This window comes from Protomyctophum bolini, assembly GCF_963924005.1.
Source record: "Protomyctophum bolini genome assembly, chromosome: 14".
NCBI lineage: Eukaryota > Metazoa > Chordata > Actinopteri > Myctophiformes > Myctophidae > Protomyctophum > Protomyctophum bolini.
In genome coordinates, this window is record NC_137875.1 from 16,483,917 (window position 1) to 16,502,983 (window position 19,067).

General features: G+C 43.9%; 1 protein-coding gene across 1 annotated transcript; it reads left to right on the top strand.

Annotated features, from left to right (window-relative positions):
• Positions 1-12,619: 12,619 nt before the first annotated feature.
• On the top strand, positions 12,620-16,661 carry epcam (epithelial cell adhesion molecule). Its single transcript, XM_080782257.1, has 9 exons — positions 12,620-13,035; positions 13,775-13,882; positions 14,087-14,348; positions 14,507-14,572; positions 14,678-14,744; positions 14,896-14,994; positions 15,178-15,375; positions 16,140-16,184; positions 16,317-16,661. Exons 1-9 carry the CDS (start codon positions 12,969-12,971, stop codon positions 16,338-16,340), a joined length of 936 nt encoding a protein of 311 aa, XP_080638383.1. The 5' UTR covers positions 12,620-12,968; the 3' UTR covers positions 16,341-16,661.
• The last annotated feature ends 2,406 nt before the right edge of the window (positions 16,662-19,067 follow it).

The window sequence follows — 19,067 nt, forward strand, 5'->3', positions numbered from 1 at the left end:
CCATATTCTGGGAGGAACATTAAGAATAACCGATCTATTAGAAGCTCACAATGCAGCCATTGAATATTTTTGATGTACAGGGTAAAAAAAAAGAAACAGTTCAAGTACACATCTCACGTCTGTTTCACTAAGTATGGAGGGTTTAAGTGCTTCATTTAAACATGGGGTATAGTAAATCCTGGTAGTCAGAGCTACCAGCCACAGACTGTGATATGTTTTATGAGCTCCATTCACAGGTGGGAGAAAGGCTTGCATTTTGCAGACAGCTCTGATATGGCACACCATAAAGATTATAGTATCTGGTCAATTGGAAATGCACTACCGTTTAAATACTTGTTACACTTGACATGAAAGCCATAAACTGTGGTTCTCAGGATTGTAATGATGGTGGTAATAAAAAAATATTTGTTTGTTTTACTGTATATGGTAAAACAAAGAGAAGGGAACTGCTACTGGCAGTACAAATCGGCCTCAAGCTCAATGCCAAGAAAACAAAAGTAAGGACACACAGGACAAAACCATTGCCACTGCTGACTGTGCTCGAGGCAGTTGAGGATTACAAATATCTCTGGGCCTGGACTGCTTAAACGGAACAGGGCCTAAAAAGGTCCAGAGGGCACTTGCCTGAAATGCCCTGCACGGGGTGAGGAGAGAATCTGACATGGGAGAAAACCGAGTCGGTACCGCTGTATGTGGTCGAGAATGTGGACCTTCACAACTGAACACAACAGGAAAGGGCCCTGGATGGAGTCTATACAAGAATGCTACAAATGGGTTGGCACTATACCTACGTCTATGTGTCATAATAATAATAATAATGGATTACACTTTTATAGCACTTTTCTATGCACTACGTGCTAACTCAAAGCGCTTTACAATGGTCCATTCATACGTTGGGAGGTGAAGTGGCAAACAGTCACCGCCAGCGTCCCACTGGAGGCAAGGTTGGCTTCAAGCTCATAATGCATCACGGTTATTTGTTAAATAAGTGTGAGTGGACAGTTCAAGTAGCCACACTGTTCTTCAGTTGATGAGAGCATGCTCAATTAATCTCCATGGATGCATGTATGAGAATAATATCAAGCACATTTTACCACCATATAATCCCCATGCAGAGATTCAGGTATCACAGCAGCAGCCAGCAGAATTAAACTGCACTGCAGGACAGGAGTCAAGCTACAAGATTAATAGAGCCACTGATCATTATAGGAAGATCTTGTAGGGAACCGGCAGACCCTTTCTGATTTCTGTCAGGTTGTTCCCCCACATGATGACACTGCACATACATTGAATGACTGACAAGGGGCCAAGGCTTCATGGGACACTATAAACGCATGGATAGAGAAAAGGGTTTAAGGATTTGAAAAGTATAATTCAAATCAGACACAACAATGATATTTTTTGCACGATACATTTTATTATAAAAATAAAAAATGATCATTATTTACGCAGTTCAGGACCTGTTCATGATAACTTTTAGATTTTAAACTTTAACCCAAAAATATTACTTACAGCACCTAATAAAATGTTCTGCATAACAATTAATTTGAAGGAGATTAGTCATTCTGTTCCTCTAATGGCTTGTCCTTTATTGACCACAATGTTAAACTTAGATAACAGGTTATTTTAGACAGATAATAGGTTCGTTGTTCACCATGGTATATCCTACATGACAATTGCCTAGTGGGTCGAATTGGAACTCGTCCTCAGTCAATCAATAGGAGCCCCCAGCCTGAGGTTGTGACTGTTTCATTTAGAGTAAACACAATTGAGTTTGTTGCACATGGTTTGGTCTGTGTTTGAGAGTAACTTCAACATACTGTAGCACCTACGATGATGATGATGATTGATGATAACGAGGTGTTGATGCAGTTGGAGTGTGACGGGCTGGCATCAACCTGCAGTTCATCCACATCCTGGCAGGTGAAGGAGCCCTCGTTGTTGACACATGTCGCCCTGTTTCTGCACCCGCCGTTGTCCACTTGACACTCATTAATATCATTGCACTGCGACACTCCATCTCCAGAGTAGCCCGCCTGACAGCTGCAGTTGTAGGTGCCGAGGAGGTTGGCGCAGAGGGCGTTGGAGTGACACTGCTGGACCAGTGAGCACTCATCCACATCCACGCATGTGATTCCGTCGCCCCTGTACCCAGTATTGCACTCGCAGGTGAAAGAGCCAGGGAAATTATTACAATCAGCGTATGGACTGCAGCGGCCCGTGCCACACTCATCCTCATCCTGGCACTTGGAGTTGTTGTAGACGTAGCCGATGCCACAATCACAGTAGTACGACCCGGCTGTGTTAACGCAGGTGGCGCTAGCGGGGCAGATATCAGGCGTGCCTGACACAGAGTCATAATTGTTGATACAAATTGTGTTGGGGTGGCACTTATTCTCTGAGTTACATTCATTGACATCTACACACGTCCGTCCATTCCCTATGAAACCTGCACGACAGGAACATCGATAAGAGCCTATAGTGTTTGTGCAGTCTGCATACGTGCTGCAGATGTTGTTGGCACACTCGTCAATGTCCTCACACGTCTGTCCATTGCTTGCATAGCCAGTGCTGCACGTGCAGCGGTATGATCCAGGAAGGTTATGGCATCCTTTATAGCTGAATGAGGCAGCACACACACCGGGAGTCTCTGAACACTCATCTATATCCAAACACAGGTAGTTTCCGTTGCCCTTGTATCCGTTGTTACATTTACACACGTAGGATCCCAGGTTGTTGGTGCACGTGGCATAAAGGTGGCAGATCGTTGCATGGACGCACTCGTTGGAATCAGTGCATTGAAACCCGTTGCCTTCAAAGCCTTCCTTACACACGCACAGTCTCCCACCATCAGTGTTGGTGCACTGTGCATTGGCATGGCAGCCCCCGTTATTCTTCTCACACTCGATGTCCTCGCAGCGGTGGCCGTTGCCAGTGAGGCCTCGCTTGCACGTGCAAGAGTGGGAGCCGATGGTGTTGAGACATGTGGCGTTGGCGTGGCACGGTTTGTCTTTGCACTCGCCCACATCTATACACTGCATCGTGTCGGTGGAGTGGGAGAAGCCCACGACGCAAGGGCACTCGTACGAGCCCTCCGTGTTGGTGCACACCTCGTTGTCATCACACACATCATCCAGGGTCATGCATTCATCCACGTCTTGGCAAATGGTTTCGTTGATCAAGTCGAAGCCCGTTTGGCACAGGCAGGTGAAGGAGCCTTCATTGTTGACACATGTCGCCCTGTTTCTGCACCCTCCGTTGTCCACTTGACACTCATTAATATCATTGCACTGCGACACTCCATCTCCAGAGTAGCCCGCCTGACAGCTGCAGTTGTAGGTGCCGAGGAGGTTGGCGCAGAGGGCGTTGGAGTGACACTGCTGGGCCAGTGAGCACTCATCCACATCCACGCACGTGATTCCGTTGCCGCTGTACCCAGTCTTGCACTCACAGGTGAAAGAGCCAGGGAAATTATTACAATCAGCGTATGGACTGCAGCGGCCCGTGCCACACTCATCCTCATCCTGGCACTTGGAGTTGTTGTAGACGTAGCCGATGCCACAATCACAGTAGTACGACCCGGCTGTGTTAACGCAGGTGGCGCTAGCGGGGCAGATATCAGGCGTGCCACACTCGTTGATATCCGCACAACTTTCACCGTCTCCTACGAAACCTCCCCGACAAGAGCAGTCATAATTACCTATCAGGTTAATACAAATTGCGTTGCGGTGGCACTTATCCTCAATCATTATTGTGAATGATGGCCTTCTACATTCATTGATATCTCGGCACCGGGTTCGTCCATTCCCTATGAAACCGACACGACAGGTACATAGGTAAGAGCCTATAGTGTTTGTGCAGTCTGCATACGTGGCGCAGATGTTGTCGGCACACTCGTCAATGTCTTCACACGTTTGTCCATTGCTTGCATAGCCACTGCTGCACGTGCAGCGGTATGATCCAGGAAGGTTTTGGCATCCATTATAGCCGAATGATGAGCCGTTACACACGCCGCTTTCTGTCTCGCACTCGTTGATGTCCTCGCAGCGGCGGCCGTCCCCGACGTAGCCATCGAGGCAGGCACAGGTGTAGCCGCCCAGGGTGTTGTTGCACCGGGCCCTCCCGTGGCAGTTATTCAGCCGTGCGCTCGAGCACTCGTCCTTGTCCTCGCAGGACATGCCGTCGCCCTGGTAGCCGCTCTGACACACGCAGACGTAGCTGTCGTTGGTTTTATAACACTCTGCGTGCGACTCGTGGCATTTGGTGCCCCCCGCCTCGCAGTCCTCCAGGAGAGCCTCTGGAAAATAAAAGTAAGAATCTGAACAAAAAAACATTTTGACACATAGGGCCCTATTTTCATCAGCGCCTTACCCCTTATCCCTAATCCTTTTTGCCTTTTTTACTATTTTGAAAAATATTTACAGACACGTTGTGTAATTTATAGCTATATTTGAACTATTCAAACTATTTCAAAATAGTAAAAAGGTTTAGGGATAAGGGGTAAGACACTGGTGAAAATAGGGCCCACTGAATATAGAGACGGTGACGGTCCTACAAATGTTAGAAGTGACAAAGTGAACGACCGATGAAAGTAACAGCAAAGGTCCTCTCACGAATGGACATATTGAGAGGAGGACCATCACTCTTACTTTCAAGGGTTCAAACTGAGCATTAGTGTAAAAAACAAACAAACAATATTAATACCGGTAGTCATTTTCTATTGTCCAGATGATGCATTACCTGCATAGCAGTATTTCTGCACTGCACATAGACACACCAACCACAGCAGTGGAAACCTATGGAAAATAAGAAGGACAAAGGTTAGGGAGCAAATTGGAAATACTAAAATTGTCCCTCAGGAAGAGTGGCAGGCAGTGTGTCTACATAGTGTGTGTGTGTGTGTGTGTGTGTGTGTGTGTGTGTGTAGCTCATGCCACTTCATATATGACAACAAAACAGAACCACCTCTGGCCTAGGCTGGTGTATTGAAATATGGGCTGGTGGTATCCTCTAGCGGCTAGATATTTTCACCACAGTTTAAGAACCACTGGGCTAGAGTCTAGCCCAGTGGTTCTTAAACTGTGGTGAAAATATGTTGTTCCAGGGACCCCACAAAAGCAATGATTTGAGTTCAAAACGTTCGCTCTGAAAGAATATATATTCAAAGATTTGCGCCACAGTCTCACTTACTTCCTGGACAACAATTCCCATAATGCTTTGGAGCACTGCTCCTCCTTGTGGATAGGGGGAGGGCTGTTTTACTGAGACAACATGTAGTCCAGGAAGGAAGTGAGCCCAGTGTCCATGACATCAGAGACACTGGGCTCACTGCTAAAATCTAAAATGTCTAAAACCACATATTACACACATAAAGACCCCCAGGAAAGTGTTCTAAATATTTTAAACGTCATACGTACATAAACTTTTTTTCAAAATGGTTTAAGTGTCCCTTTAACTGACAGTGCAGCTAATTCATTCTCGCAAATGACTTTCTCCGCAATATCTATAGAATAGACTATTATATTAGAATAATACTAATAAAATAATGCGATAAATGAACATATGAATACAATGAACAATATTAGTTTTAATCTATTTTCCTGATATTTCTCATGACCACAGTTCATGTCCTCTTATTGTGGTTCCTCATAGGGCCGTGAAAAGAACCACATTGACAAAGACACAAAAGACACCTATATAGTCAAACATTACAATTTAGAACAGGGAGAAACATAACTTTACTACTACTAAATTTGATTAACTTTACAAAACAAAACAACACAAATCAAACCAGACATCTCTCTTGAATCTCTTCAGCCATGAAGCTGCATGATTCCAAGAAGATCCAACAAAGACTAAAATTCCAATACACCAAGACCACTGGTTCTGACTTACCGCATATTTTCCAGTCTCTTGATGACTTTCATTGGGGATGAGAGTGAGAGGACGACCCTGCGGTGGGTCTCTTTGCACCGTCCCTCCATCGTCACCTGTGTCTCTCTGTGTCTCTGCGCTCCGTACCACTTCTCATCCAGGCTTGATCACTCCTTCCGCCTCCACTTGTGTTGTCAGTTTCTCCACTTTACCAACCACACCCCCCCCCTCCCCAGGGACTCGGTATAATAGCACATATCTCACCATATTGTCCCGTCCCTTTCCCTGACATCTTAAACCTCTGAGAAGGACAACACCCACATTCGCCTGTGTGACCATAAACCTGTTTGCATTAAGGACAGGATTGAGGATAATGTTTGACGTTTGGAAGTATTTGTGTTGTATTAAAAGGATATTTCACTTTCAAATATTTACAATATCTACAAAAGCCCTATTCACACTCCAGTTTTAGTTGATAAGGTGACCACAGAAAACTACAACATGACAGACACCACGCTGTGGTGATAAGAGACTCACCGCTCACTCAAACACATCTCTCTGTTTTTACTAACCCGGTGGTCAACTTATCACCTAAAACCGGAGTATGAATAGGCCATTAGGCTTTTGTAAGCACCCCGGAGTTTTTATAGCTTCATTCAGTATTTAGATATTAATTTTATCCTATATGAAAATGAAATACACATGATGATCTCAGGAGTGATGGCTTGCAAATTTACATCGCTCAAAAATCTTCTTTTTTTCTATATATCCTCTCTTCATAATGTAAATAGTATCCCAACTTTACTATTTATTTTGATGGAAATAAGCGAATTAGCACGAAAACCCAACGTCCCAATGAGGGCTTAGGGTAGGGGAACCAGCCAATAATGGGCTTTTGCACAAAATAACACCTGGACATCTTTGGTGATATAAATAAAGGTAAGAAAGTGCTGCTTAACATAAACACAGGGTAGTAAATCCTTGGCAGTCAGAGCTACCAGGCTGATAAGGCATTTTGCAGACAGCTCTTATGGCACATCATAAAGATTATAGTCAATATAGGTCAATTGTCAATCAATGCAATACCGTTTATACTTGTCACACGTAACATGGAAGTCATAAACTGTAGTTCTCAGGATTGTGATGATGGTGGTAATAAAAAGTAAAGATGTATTTGTTTTACTTTATGGTTTGTACTTTGTACACAAAGATATGATTTCTTATCGTTTATTATCGTTGCTGTCGAGTGGAAACTTAGGAAAGACCCAGACTTCAAACTAATTTAGGAATACATAGCAGCAAAATCAACAGTGTAATACCTGGGTTGTATCTTGGAGGGTAACTAGACTCCCCCACCCCTCCCCTCCCTCGTCATTTCCCTTTCACCTGCATAAAGCCAAAACAATGAAACAATAACACACAGACAGAGACACAACGATGGACCGGTAGGGGCATGCCTCCTGGTGGAGATTTAGACACAACGATGGACCGGTAGGCCGGTAGGGGCATGCCTCCTGGTGGAGATTTAGACACAACGACGGACCGGTAGGCCGGTAGGGGCATGCCTCCTGGTGGAGATTTAGACACAATCATGGACCGGTAGGCCGGTAGGGGCATGCCTCCTGGTGGAGATTTAGACACAACGACGGACCGGTAGGCCGGTAGGGGCATGCCTCCTGGTGGAGATTTAGACACAATCATGGACCGGTAGGCCGGTAGGGGCATGCCTCCTGGTGGAGATTTTTGATTCCCAACTCTACTCTTGTGTGGAATTGATGCGTCTCTCCACGTGTCTATAATACACCTAAATCCACCTATATGGTTTAACATTGTTGGGGATGCCGGATGTAGCTTTAGGACCTTATCCTTATCTTGTCTTGTTTAGATGTTATGTTTTTACTTCTTTTTTTGTAGTTTTGTCTTGTCGTACTCTAATTTGACAATAAATAAACATTTGATAAAAAATAAAGAAAAATAAAATGTTGCCGCCCAAGGGCAATGTCCTGCGTGTCCTGCATGTTCATTAGTTAGTTGCTGCGAGAGTGATGTCTAGCCAACACCAACTCGGGATTCCTGCCCTCCACAAATATTATCTATCCAACATCAAGTTCTTGAGCTCTGCAGTGTTGTCAGCCAAGCTGTCGTGGCATGTCTAGTTTGTCTACATAGGTGGTACGCTTCTTTCCCCTCCTGGCTTTGCCCTGGGTTGGCTCCCATATAGGGTCACTTTACTTGCCTCAAGTTCTGGGTGCCTGACGCAGTGCCCTGCCAGCCTCATCCTTCTCTCTCTGACTTTGTCCGTGACCCGTGGTAGGTCCCCATAGAGGCAGCGCCGTTTCTACGGGGGGGCACTAGGGGGCGCTGCTCCCCCAGATAGACTTGGTGCCCCCCCAGTCCAGAACCCTACCCCACCATTATTTTTAATGTTTTACAGGTTTAAAAGTCAAGTGCCCCCCTTGGAAATATGAATGCCCCCCTGATGATTATTCCCTGGATACGGCACTGCATAGAGGTCCTACATGTAAGGGCATAATACCAAACAGCACACTCACCTATATCTTCCCCATGTAAGATTGGTCCAATGAAGCTAGTGGTCTTTTCCTCTTGCAGGCCACCATGGATAGAACGAATACTGGAGAACTCGGGTCGCCGACTCTTCTTCATCTTTGCCGAGATTTCTTCCCGTTTCGGCGACTCTTCGTCACTTTCCGGTCCGAGTTCTGTCTGAGAACTCGGACGGAAAGTGACGAAGAGTCGCCGAAACGGGAAGAAATCTCGGCACTGGAGCGCGCATCTAGCTACTGACTAATGATCATGCACGCTGATCAGACAGCAGATCAATAATAGCATGCAAAAGCATTCAGCTTTCACAAGTGTGCCCATATAGAGAAGGAAAATAATTAAGAATTCGGTGGCATTTCTTTCACATTGCAAAAGAGCAATTTTTGCTCTTTGTCCTAGATAGAAATGTGATGATTTTTGTATAGTTGTGGATTAACAAATTATAAAGCACAGGGCCTCGCATTTTTCAATGAATAGCTAGCCCAGTGTTTTGATATGTCCAGGTGTGCCGCCTGATTTGTCAGAAAGTAGCCTAACACTAAGTTAGTGTTACTTTCTGTCAAAATCCTACTGGGCTGCAGGCTTCCTATTGTTGCGTTGTCACATGTCTAACCGTCTAACCATTAGACGTGCGATAACAACAACACGGAACAATAGACTCTAACGACCCTCGGCCATTGAAATGTTAATGCTTAGACGCTAACACTGAGGAGCTAAAGTAAACGTGACGAATGTCACGTTGTTGTGATGAAACATAATGTGCCACGAAAAATAGCTGTCCAAAATAGCTGTCCATAGATGTCCAAACATGATCGCCTCGTTCGGCCAGAAAAGGAAAGCATAAATCACAAGCAATGATCCTGTGGTGATCACAAGGATCGAAACGTCTGCTCTCTGCATTGACAACTTGTAAACTGACAGCGGAGCATATTGGTCCCAACTTTTGACCCAATACACCATCTAGTGGCTGAACGACGGAAGACATAAAGGCATCATCATTGTTAGCGTTGCTTAGCATACCAAGTGATGATCAATTGCATTCGAGGCTGCGGGCTATATAATTTTGCATATTTGCATCTCGTTAGTTAGCCTATTCTGTACTGTTGTAGTAGGCTAGACATTTACATAGGCCTAATTTATCTGCCACTGCACTGTTTTATACAGTATCACAACAACGTCACGTTTACTTTAGCTCCTCAGCAGTGTTAGCGTCTGTTTGTTTACTTTAGCTCCTCGGTGTTAGCGTCTGTTTTGGTTGTGTTGCTTTGTGCTGCTGAAAACCCCGAATATTCTCCCCGAAACGTGGAGAATATTCGGCAGAATGTGGAGAAGATTCGCCGCGCGACGACTCTTCTTCAGATTCTGCCGAATATTCTCCACGGTTTGCCGACTTGTCTTGAGAAGTCGGCAAAAAGGGTAAATCCGCCGAGTATTCTTGTTACCGATAGAACCAGTGAAGGAGATATCTGCTGGAAGGAACATAAATCTCTGAGTTGTTTAAGTCAACAATTCATGAGAACAATGGAGAACTATTTGGTGAATATTTAGTAGCCTATTACTGTATTGAACTTCACCTGAACGTCTAGGCCTGTTTAAAGAAAGATACAATGGCAAAACTATCACCCCCACAGAGAAGCCATTCTGAAACATTTAACTTTTTTTTTCTAAAACAGGTTTTAAACTACTCCACATTGTGACTGGAGCTGGAATAGATCTAAAAAGTAAACTTTTTTTTCCAAGAAAGTCTATAGAGGGTATGCGCGTGACATCATCATCAAACCAGGAAGTTATGCAGGAATGCCTACTGAGTGGCAAAAAACTACTTTCTGGCCTTGACAGCCCATACATCCGAACAGAAAAGTCCTATCTGATTGCATTAAACAACGTTAAACAATGTTAAATACACTTTGCCTGTTGCTTTGCCACTCGATTTGCCATTCACTGTATGCATGCAATGATGCACATACCCTCTATTATTTTGGTATTGCCCAATCATTCAATGATTCTGTAATGGTTTTCAAGAAGAAATTTACATTTAACATTTTTTTAACATTAATGTGACTTCAAAGATGGCAAAAGAGTCAAGACATAATAACTCAATCGTGAAACAGGTTTACAAAATGGAATAAATGACAATGAATGATTGTCTGCAGCTGACACTTTTAAGATGGACTTGTGGACCTGGGTGTTTAACTAAATGAGTGAGGTGGATTGTGTGTGTGTGTGTGTGTGTGTGTGTGTGTGTGTGTGTGTGTGTGTGTGTGTGTGTGTGTGTGTGTGTGTGTGTGTGTGTGTGATGTGCGTGCTTAAACTCGTCTAACGCGTTGGACATATTTGCGGACCCACTCATGCACTTCTACATTTCTTGTAGAAGTGTAATTGATTGTTGTCCTCTGGTCATATGAAGCAGGTAGTGTGTTGTTTCTAGTGAATGATGCACTGAAACTCGTCACATGTCCTCGCCAGGAGCCCCCCATGCAGTGACTCAGCAGCAGTGACGAGCAACAGGGCGTGGCCCAGAAGGCAGCACAATGTCATGTTTATCTTTACCTATGGTTTCAGTGGCCTACTGTGGAGCAGCATAATGACGTCGCATTGTATTTGTCGTTTACAGTAAACAAATGGTGCTGTTGTTCGGCCTGTGTTTGAGACTCAGGAGTTCTATTTATCTCAGCTAAATACAGTGGAAACTATATGGGCCAGACCAGAATTCGGGGTCACATAGCCTACTATAAGGTGGCAAAATGTAATTTGTACCAGTTTGTTGGTAGGGTCCATATTAAAAGTACTTTGAAACATGATAGCCTTTTTTGGGCTTGTATATACAGGTATGCCTTTATTGATAGGAGTTAGACTGACAGGAAATGGGGAGTGACGCGAAGCAAAGGTTGTCGGGATCGGGATTTGAACCTGCAACCCGCTGTCAGGCGGTGCCCGGACCATTATGCTAGCGGCCCGGGCCCCGACTGTTACCATGGAGAACTTATGCAACCTTTTGTCATAAAGCATATTTACATAAATTAGGAAATAATTGGGATGAAACCCAATTATTTCCTCATTTATGTTCCTAAACCGATTGGACTGTGCTGGACTGGACATAAATTTTCACTTTTGAAACGCACAACAGCACTTTTTTAAAGGATTGCACGATGGAACTGTATCCATGCATAGGCTATGTGTTGTGTTGGTAACCTTTTATATAAAGTTCATACATACATACCTTTGAATTTAATTGAATTGAGTGTTAGAGAGGCAGGGGCTGACATCCCGTAAGAGGGCACTTTTTTACAAGAATATGCGGTGTACGACCTGGATTTCTAAACAAATTTGTTCAACGCATGAAAAGGAGTGGCATTTGCATTAACTTTCACCATAGTAAATGCTGCTTGCATGGTCTGGAGGGGGCAGTTGTTTTACAGACGGGTAAAAGGGCAGGGGCTGAAGCCCCCTTTGATGTCTGTGTGTGCACGTCCCTGGTGTTGGCTGATAACCGGGACTGAGCTACCACCAGTGCCGGTTCTAGGCCTTTAGTGGCTCCAAGCAACATAATATCACAATCAGTTGAAAACCCCTGGGATAGGGGATACATAAAAAATAATAATAATAATAATCTTCTCCCTGTGACGAGGCCCCCTCAGTGGTTGAGGCCCCAAGCGACCGCTTGGTTCGCCTATGCCTAGAACCGGCCCCATGGCTACCACTTAGGAAGAGCTGTAATTATTCTAACTTCTTTCTAGTTAATTAATGTCAAGACAAAAGACATCAACACTGGCAATTTTGATGATATTATTGTTGTTATGTCATGTAACATAAGCCACACATATGTACACTACATGTACGGAACAAATGTAGTTAGGCTATATTTCACATTTCAACGGCAACAAAACTAAATTGCCATTTCAAACTATTAATTTTCTTCTTTGTTACTCCTTCTCCACCATAAGCAGTAGGCTATATGCATAGATATAATGCATGGAAGATTACTCCAATATTCTTAAAATGTGTCTCACATTCGCTTCATGCCACACGATTATGGTCATAACGGAAACAAGGTGTGTCTTTGCCTGAGGTAATGGTCCAGCCTCCCCCTCCCCTAGCTGGGCTAGTATTCAAATTAGGCCCTATACGTCATGAGACTGCTGCTGCTTATAAACTAACTACACTACTTCCAAAATCATTTCGTCTGGAACAAGCGAAGAAGTTACACACCTTTCTCAGCATCAAATAACTCGAGAGGACTTTATTATTATAGCGAACAAGGAGCTCACCTTCTGTTGTTGTTGTTGCCTGGGCGGGTGAATAATAAAACGCGACCTCACAGTTTCTCTCGAAACTGGTTTGACGAGAACACACACCTGTGGGAGAGAAAGAAAAGGAGGCTTGTGTGTGTGTGTGTGTGTGACTCCACGGCTGGTTACTTAGTAGTTAGTGTGTGTTGGAGCTTTGTGAGAGAAGGACACGGCCCGCAGACAGAGCACAGGGAAGTTATTGTAGAGAGACTTTTGTGGAGGAGTTTTGTTACAGCTGCGACAATGATGAAGATTTTGACTGCTCTTGTTCTCCTCACCTTGGCTGTGGGAGCCTCGGCCCAGGCTATTTGTAAGTTAAATCATTTCTATGTTCTATTAATTATTTTGCGAGCATCTTTTGTACGCATTAACCTCACAGGTTAATGGGGCAAGGCTAGCATTTCATCGTCTCAAAACAGTCAATGTAGCCTATATATCTAGCATAATTAATAATCCATGTTGGGCAGCCTGCAAGCCTATTTTATGGTCGTTAATTTGGCTACATGTAACCAACCATTTCCTTCAAAACTGGGATTGTTCTTGAAGATTCTTCAATGCAGTGGGACATGATGGGTCGCATAATAATGAAATTGCACCTGTACTCACAAAAGCAGGATTAGGAGCCATTTTGCTAGCCGGGTTTCGGTGGGTAGAGCAGAGTGGGGGTGGGGAATAGCCGGGAAGTGTTCTCCGGGGAGGTCGAGTGTTGTGTGTGTGTGTGACCAACGCCCATTTGATCAAACTGCCACCCATACCTGGATACATGTTCAGTGTTTTACAACTGTATTGTTTTAGTTCCAACTGCTTGCACTTAGTTAAAATGGAGTCATCCCTATGATGTCCCCCAGGTTCTATGTAATGTTGTAATGTGTATGTTCCCCCTAGATTTAGGCTGGGTTAGGTTTATTGTAACCTTTTTTGCGGGGTGGGGAACGTAGAACCTGGGGGACATAGGTACAGTGCCCTTTTTATAAATGCAACTACAACAGGACTAACATATTAAAAGTGTTTTAATTGTGTGTGTCTTACATGTTGCATCCCTCCCTCAGGTCAATGTGCGTCTATTAAATGGGCCAGGTGCGAGGGGACTGTACCAAAATGCGATTGTACCCTCCTGGTCGGAGATGGGGATAAACAAAAACTGGACTGTACCAAAAGTAAGTTCCACTTAGCATTGGCACATTTTTCCCTGGCAATGTTTGTTTCGAGATGCTGTTGCATTGAGTCATCGTGTTTTCACATGCCAGGCCTGCAGCCTGCCTTATGCCGGTGCTGCATATTTTGTGGGATGCTATTGTTTTGTTAAACTAATGAATATGCATTTTAACGGGTACCTCTCTTCCATCCGCTTCCTCGTGCAGTGGTCCCCAAGTGCTTCCTGATGAAGGCAGAGATGTACATGAAGAGTAAAGGACTGGACACACGCACAATCGGAGGAAAGCCAGTGGAGACTGCTTTTGTGGACAACGACGGCATCTACAACCCAGACTGTGAGAACGACGGCAAGTTCAAGGCCAAGCAGTGCAACAACACGGAGGAGTGCTGGTGTGTCAACAGCGCTGGCGTTCGACGAACCGACAAGGGCGACAAGACCCTGAAATGTGAAAAACTGGTGGAGACCTAGTGAGTAGTGAAAACAATCATCACGTGGAGTTGGGCTTGGTATGCTAGATTCTGGCACACCGGTTCCAACACATGGTGTTTGGTGTGGTGGAGGGAGGGGGATGAGGGTTAACTACGGTTAATACATTTAATTTATATATATATCTCTTTTTTTTTAGTATGGTGCGCCTGGAGCTGACGCACAAAGCAGTCAACAAAACGGTGGATGAGACCAAGTTGAAGGCGTAAGTATAACTGCATGTCATTTAATTTAACATTTCAATTATCAAGTTTGATCAGAATCTAAATTTTGATACACAGAATAACCATGTTTTCTTCTCTGGATACAGCGCCGTTGCTGATGCCATCAACAAGCGCTATGACAACTTCAACAAGGACCTTGTGAAGGAAATCCAGGTAACAAATATGTCATTATTTTGAGCAGTGTGAAATTCAGCACAATGGTTTCCGCATTTTAAATATTTTCCGACAAATCTAATGTTAACATTTATCCGTCCTATTGCCACTATGCATGTTTGATCCTCAATTTCTGTCTTCCATTCTGCAGTATGACCCTGAAGCACGTCTGATTGTGGTTGACATTTCGAAAGAGAAGGGGGAGCGCCTCACTGACATTTCCAAGATGGCCTACTACATGGAGAAAGACGTACGTAGGAAACCGTACTTGTGTTAAAATGTGGTTTATATAATTGTCCTACCGCTAAGTTGGTGAGACGGACATCTGTGGCAGATCTGTTATTTGAGGCTATATGGGCCCCCCATACATGTCATGTCCTTTGTTTTCCTAACTTGCTCCCTTACCTCTGTGATGCTGTGCTTTTAAAACCAGGTGAAGATCCTGCCCATATTCCAGGGCAAGGGTAACTTTGAGCCCATCGTGGACGGACAGAAGCTGGAGATGGACAACATCCTGGTGTACTACGTGGACGAGGAGGCCCCCACGTTCACCATGAAGAGGCTGACCGGTGGCATCATCGCCGTCATCGTGGTGGTGGTGCTGGCTGTGGTCGCTGGCCTGTTGGTTCTGGTGAGTAGACTAGAACCAGTTGATTCTCAAACTTTCATGTCAAAGAATCCCCCAAAATGATACTCATTAGCCTGTGGACCCCCCCATTTGAAAGTATATGCCAAGAGAAGATTTTTTTACGGCTCTGGCAGTGATTTTCTTTTTTTATGTTTCTTTTTTTTGCGGCTTTCGCCTTTTTATTAAATTTTTATTATTGTAGAGGGACAGACAGTAGGCTGACGGGGAAATGGGGGTGTAGTAAAGGCCGTCGGGATCGGGAGTCCAACCCGTGGCACACTGCCAGACTTTGACTACCGGCTAAGGTGCCTGGACTGCTGAGCCACGGCCCAGGCCTAGCAGTGATTTTCAACCATTTTCATTCCAAGGGCCCCCGGTTTGACCTGACTTAGGCTACGGCCCCCCCATTTAATGCCATTTTTCTATCTCTGGGACCCCACTGTATATTGTAAAATCAAAGTTAATTTAACTCTTGACTTGAGTGTACAAATATAACTAAATGGACCGTTAAGGTCCATTTGGTTCAATTTGTACACTCTGAGTTACTGACTACCTGGGGACCCCCTGGCATTCCCTCAAGGACCCCTAGGGGTCCCTGGACGCCTCTTTGGGAACCACTAGACGCTACACACAAGAGCTTCGGAATATGAACATTACTTCTTTTCAACGAATTGAGCATTTTCACCACGTGACACAGTCGTATGATTATGATAACATGTAAAATGTGGATTAAGGGGTTAACTATATTTTTTTCTTAATTTACATAGTTCTTTGCCAAGAGGAGAGAGCAGCAGCGGTATGCCAAAGCACAGGTGAGTTGAACGTCATATTTACGTGTGCAGTAGTAATGCATTGGTGTTATGCCTCGTGTGATGGTGCTTTTGTTGGTAGTTCAGTAAAGACTAGTTTTGTTGACCACATTCTGTTCTGCTTTTGTGTTCCAGCCCAGAGAGATGGAGGCCATGTAAATGTTCCATGGGTCGTCAGCTTGTACATTGCCTGTGGAGGCGGCACTAGTTGTAATGTGAGCCCGTTTTCAACTTGAAGAAATGGAGATTGTAAAGGATCAACCTTTTTATGCTTTTTGTTTTGGTGCTGTGTAATTTTATTTATACTGTAAGTTTTGAGCGCCACGCCCTCATGCCAAAACTGTTTTTTTTTTTTAAATATACCCCATACATGTTGCTTTTTTTCCCCCCACATATTAGTTTTTATCAAAGAACTTTCCATGTCATTGATTTGTACAGTTTTGTTTTTATGACTTGTTTTTAATAAAATTACTTTAAAAACAATTGTTCTAATTTGAATGGAACTAAGAGGTGTCCTCTGCCAGAATGGAAAAGTACTGTGAGTGTACTGCAGTTTCTGTGTTAGTTTCTACTCTCTCATGCAAGATCACAAAGAAGAAAATATTCTCTATTGTATCAGCTGTCTACGGTACAGAGGGTGTGCTTTATTTAGATATTTCTCAATGGATAACATTGGCTGTGTTTAGAGTTCAAATTTGCCTGTTTCGTTTTAAGATGAAGTCACTTTTTTGTGCTTTTTATGTAGTGATTTGTGCCATCACTACACATGCAAGATGTCGTCCTGATGGGTGTGACAGATGACTCCAGTGAGCCACTTGTTTACATGAGACGGGCTTGTTTGGAAGGTGTGGTTCCGTTCAGGTATCTTTAGTGCACTGAGGAAAACTACTACTACAGCCAGACAGCCTATAGTGGCTGTCTGGCTGATACTCTTTGATAATTCCAAGCATTCTCAAGCATATATTGCTTAGAAAACCCTTGATGTTAATTTAACACTCCAAATGTATCCAGCTGGACCTCCAAGTCTAAAGGTTCCCTCTCAGATACAAATGGGATAAATCAAGATTTTACTGTGTACCAATTAATCTTCTAAAATATCTTGCTAATCCTGTAATCATTACAAAAAGTTTGGTCTCTGCCTACACTAGACAATAGACTAGACTAGGCTATGGCTATACGGTGCTGCGTTACTACTTGCCTATCGGGCCATGGCTTTTTAGTCGACTGGTAGTGTAGTACTGTGCCTTTGGAAAGGGGAACCCGGGTTTGCCTCCCGGCCGAGGCTACAATACCATTTCCACACACATGCATGGGAGGGGAGGGAAGAGGTGAGTCACCTAACCCAGACTCAATCTCTCGCAGGCTTTTGGCATGTTAAACCTGTCTTTCAAGTTCTGTCGATGTCTCCCTCTCTCACTCTGTCTCACTTGTTAGCTCACAGATAATCCTGTCACAACATGCTCAGTGTTGCCTGTTTGTCCTTGCAGGATCGGCCTTATTTCACCTCCGTCAGAGGCAGGAAGTCTGAATAGTCATGAAAATAATCTGGTCAAGTAGAGAGAGTGGCCAGGCCTGTTATTGATATTTGATGCATTTTGAATTGTTCCATATTACTGTTCCTATCCTATGTGACACTATAGGACCAGGTGACCAGCACATACATTTTATTTATTGACTGGTTTTATCGGTTCCCCTTCTTGACAGACAGATATACAAACACGGTATAAACCATTTAAATTGTATTGTGATGATGAACCACTTCTCGGTTTCAGTTCCCTCTGCCTCCCTCCCTCCCTAGCTGGCTCGCTCTCTTCACTTTTGTCCTTCCTACACTCTTCCTCAAGGTGACAAAGGAAAGGAGTCTATTCTGCCTGCTGAGACATGTTCAGGTGTCCTATGTCTTGATTCCCCTCCCTCGGAGTGCACTGCTCATTACCTGGTGGGGGGGAAGGGGGCTACATACGCCAACCTCCATTGCTGGTATCGAGGCGTCAATCACATTTGAGCCAATGAAGGATCCGAACGGCAGTTTTAGGGGCGGAACAGGAAATGAGTAATGCGCTAATCCCTGGGGAGTGAATATTGTGTAAGAGTGCTCAATGTCTTAAATAATGTTATGGTTTCTGAGGCCAGGGTAATGAAATCCCCATCTGTGTTGGTGTGTGAAGATAATAGTCATACACACAGACAGTGGATTAGTGTCCTTCTGACTTGGGTTGTAACAAGTAATTTATGACATTGTCACTGGAGGTTTATTTAAACAATTATGGCAAGAACAAACAGACAATAGTGCACTTGTTATGTGAAAAATAAATAGACTGGAACATAATTTGGAGCAATCGATTTCAGGTTTTTCCAACTATATTTGTAATTCATACTATAAAGGTTAAATGGGTCACCATGTTCCCTATGCTGTTCTTATACCTCCCTGCCTCTATGACATACCCTATCCCTCCTTTTTCTTCTCAAACCATTGTGTCTTTCAACGTATTCTTTCCAACATTTTATGACATCCTGCTTTACATTCGTCACAGACCTATCTATGTAGAGTGTATCTCCTTTGTCACATAACTGTCCATCCGTTATGCTTATTTATCTCAATTATGACGGTGTACAAGCTCACAACATAATAGCTGTGAGCTTAGCTTTGTGATACCGTCGTACAGCGAAATATGAACTCACAGTAAAGAGCATGTATGTTGCCCACTTCAGTTTCACCCCTTGACCAGAAAGGCAAGGGAGTTTTGGTCAAAGATTAAAAGTTTCACCTGGCTCCAGGCTGTTCAGTAACTAAGAGGACACACGGCACAATCTGATGTCCACAGTTCTTTCCTCTATAAGTCTTTCTCAACACTTGCCCAGTAGACATACCATTAATCAGATACC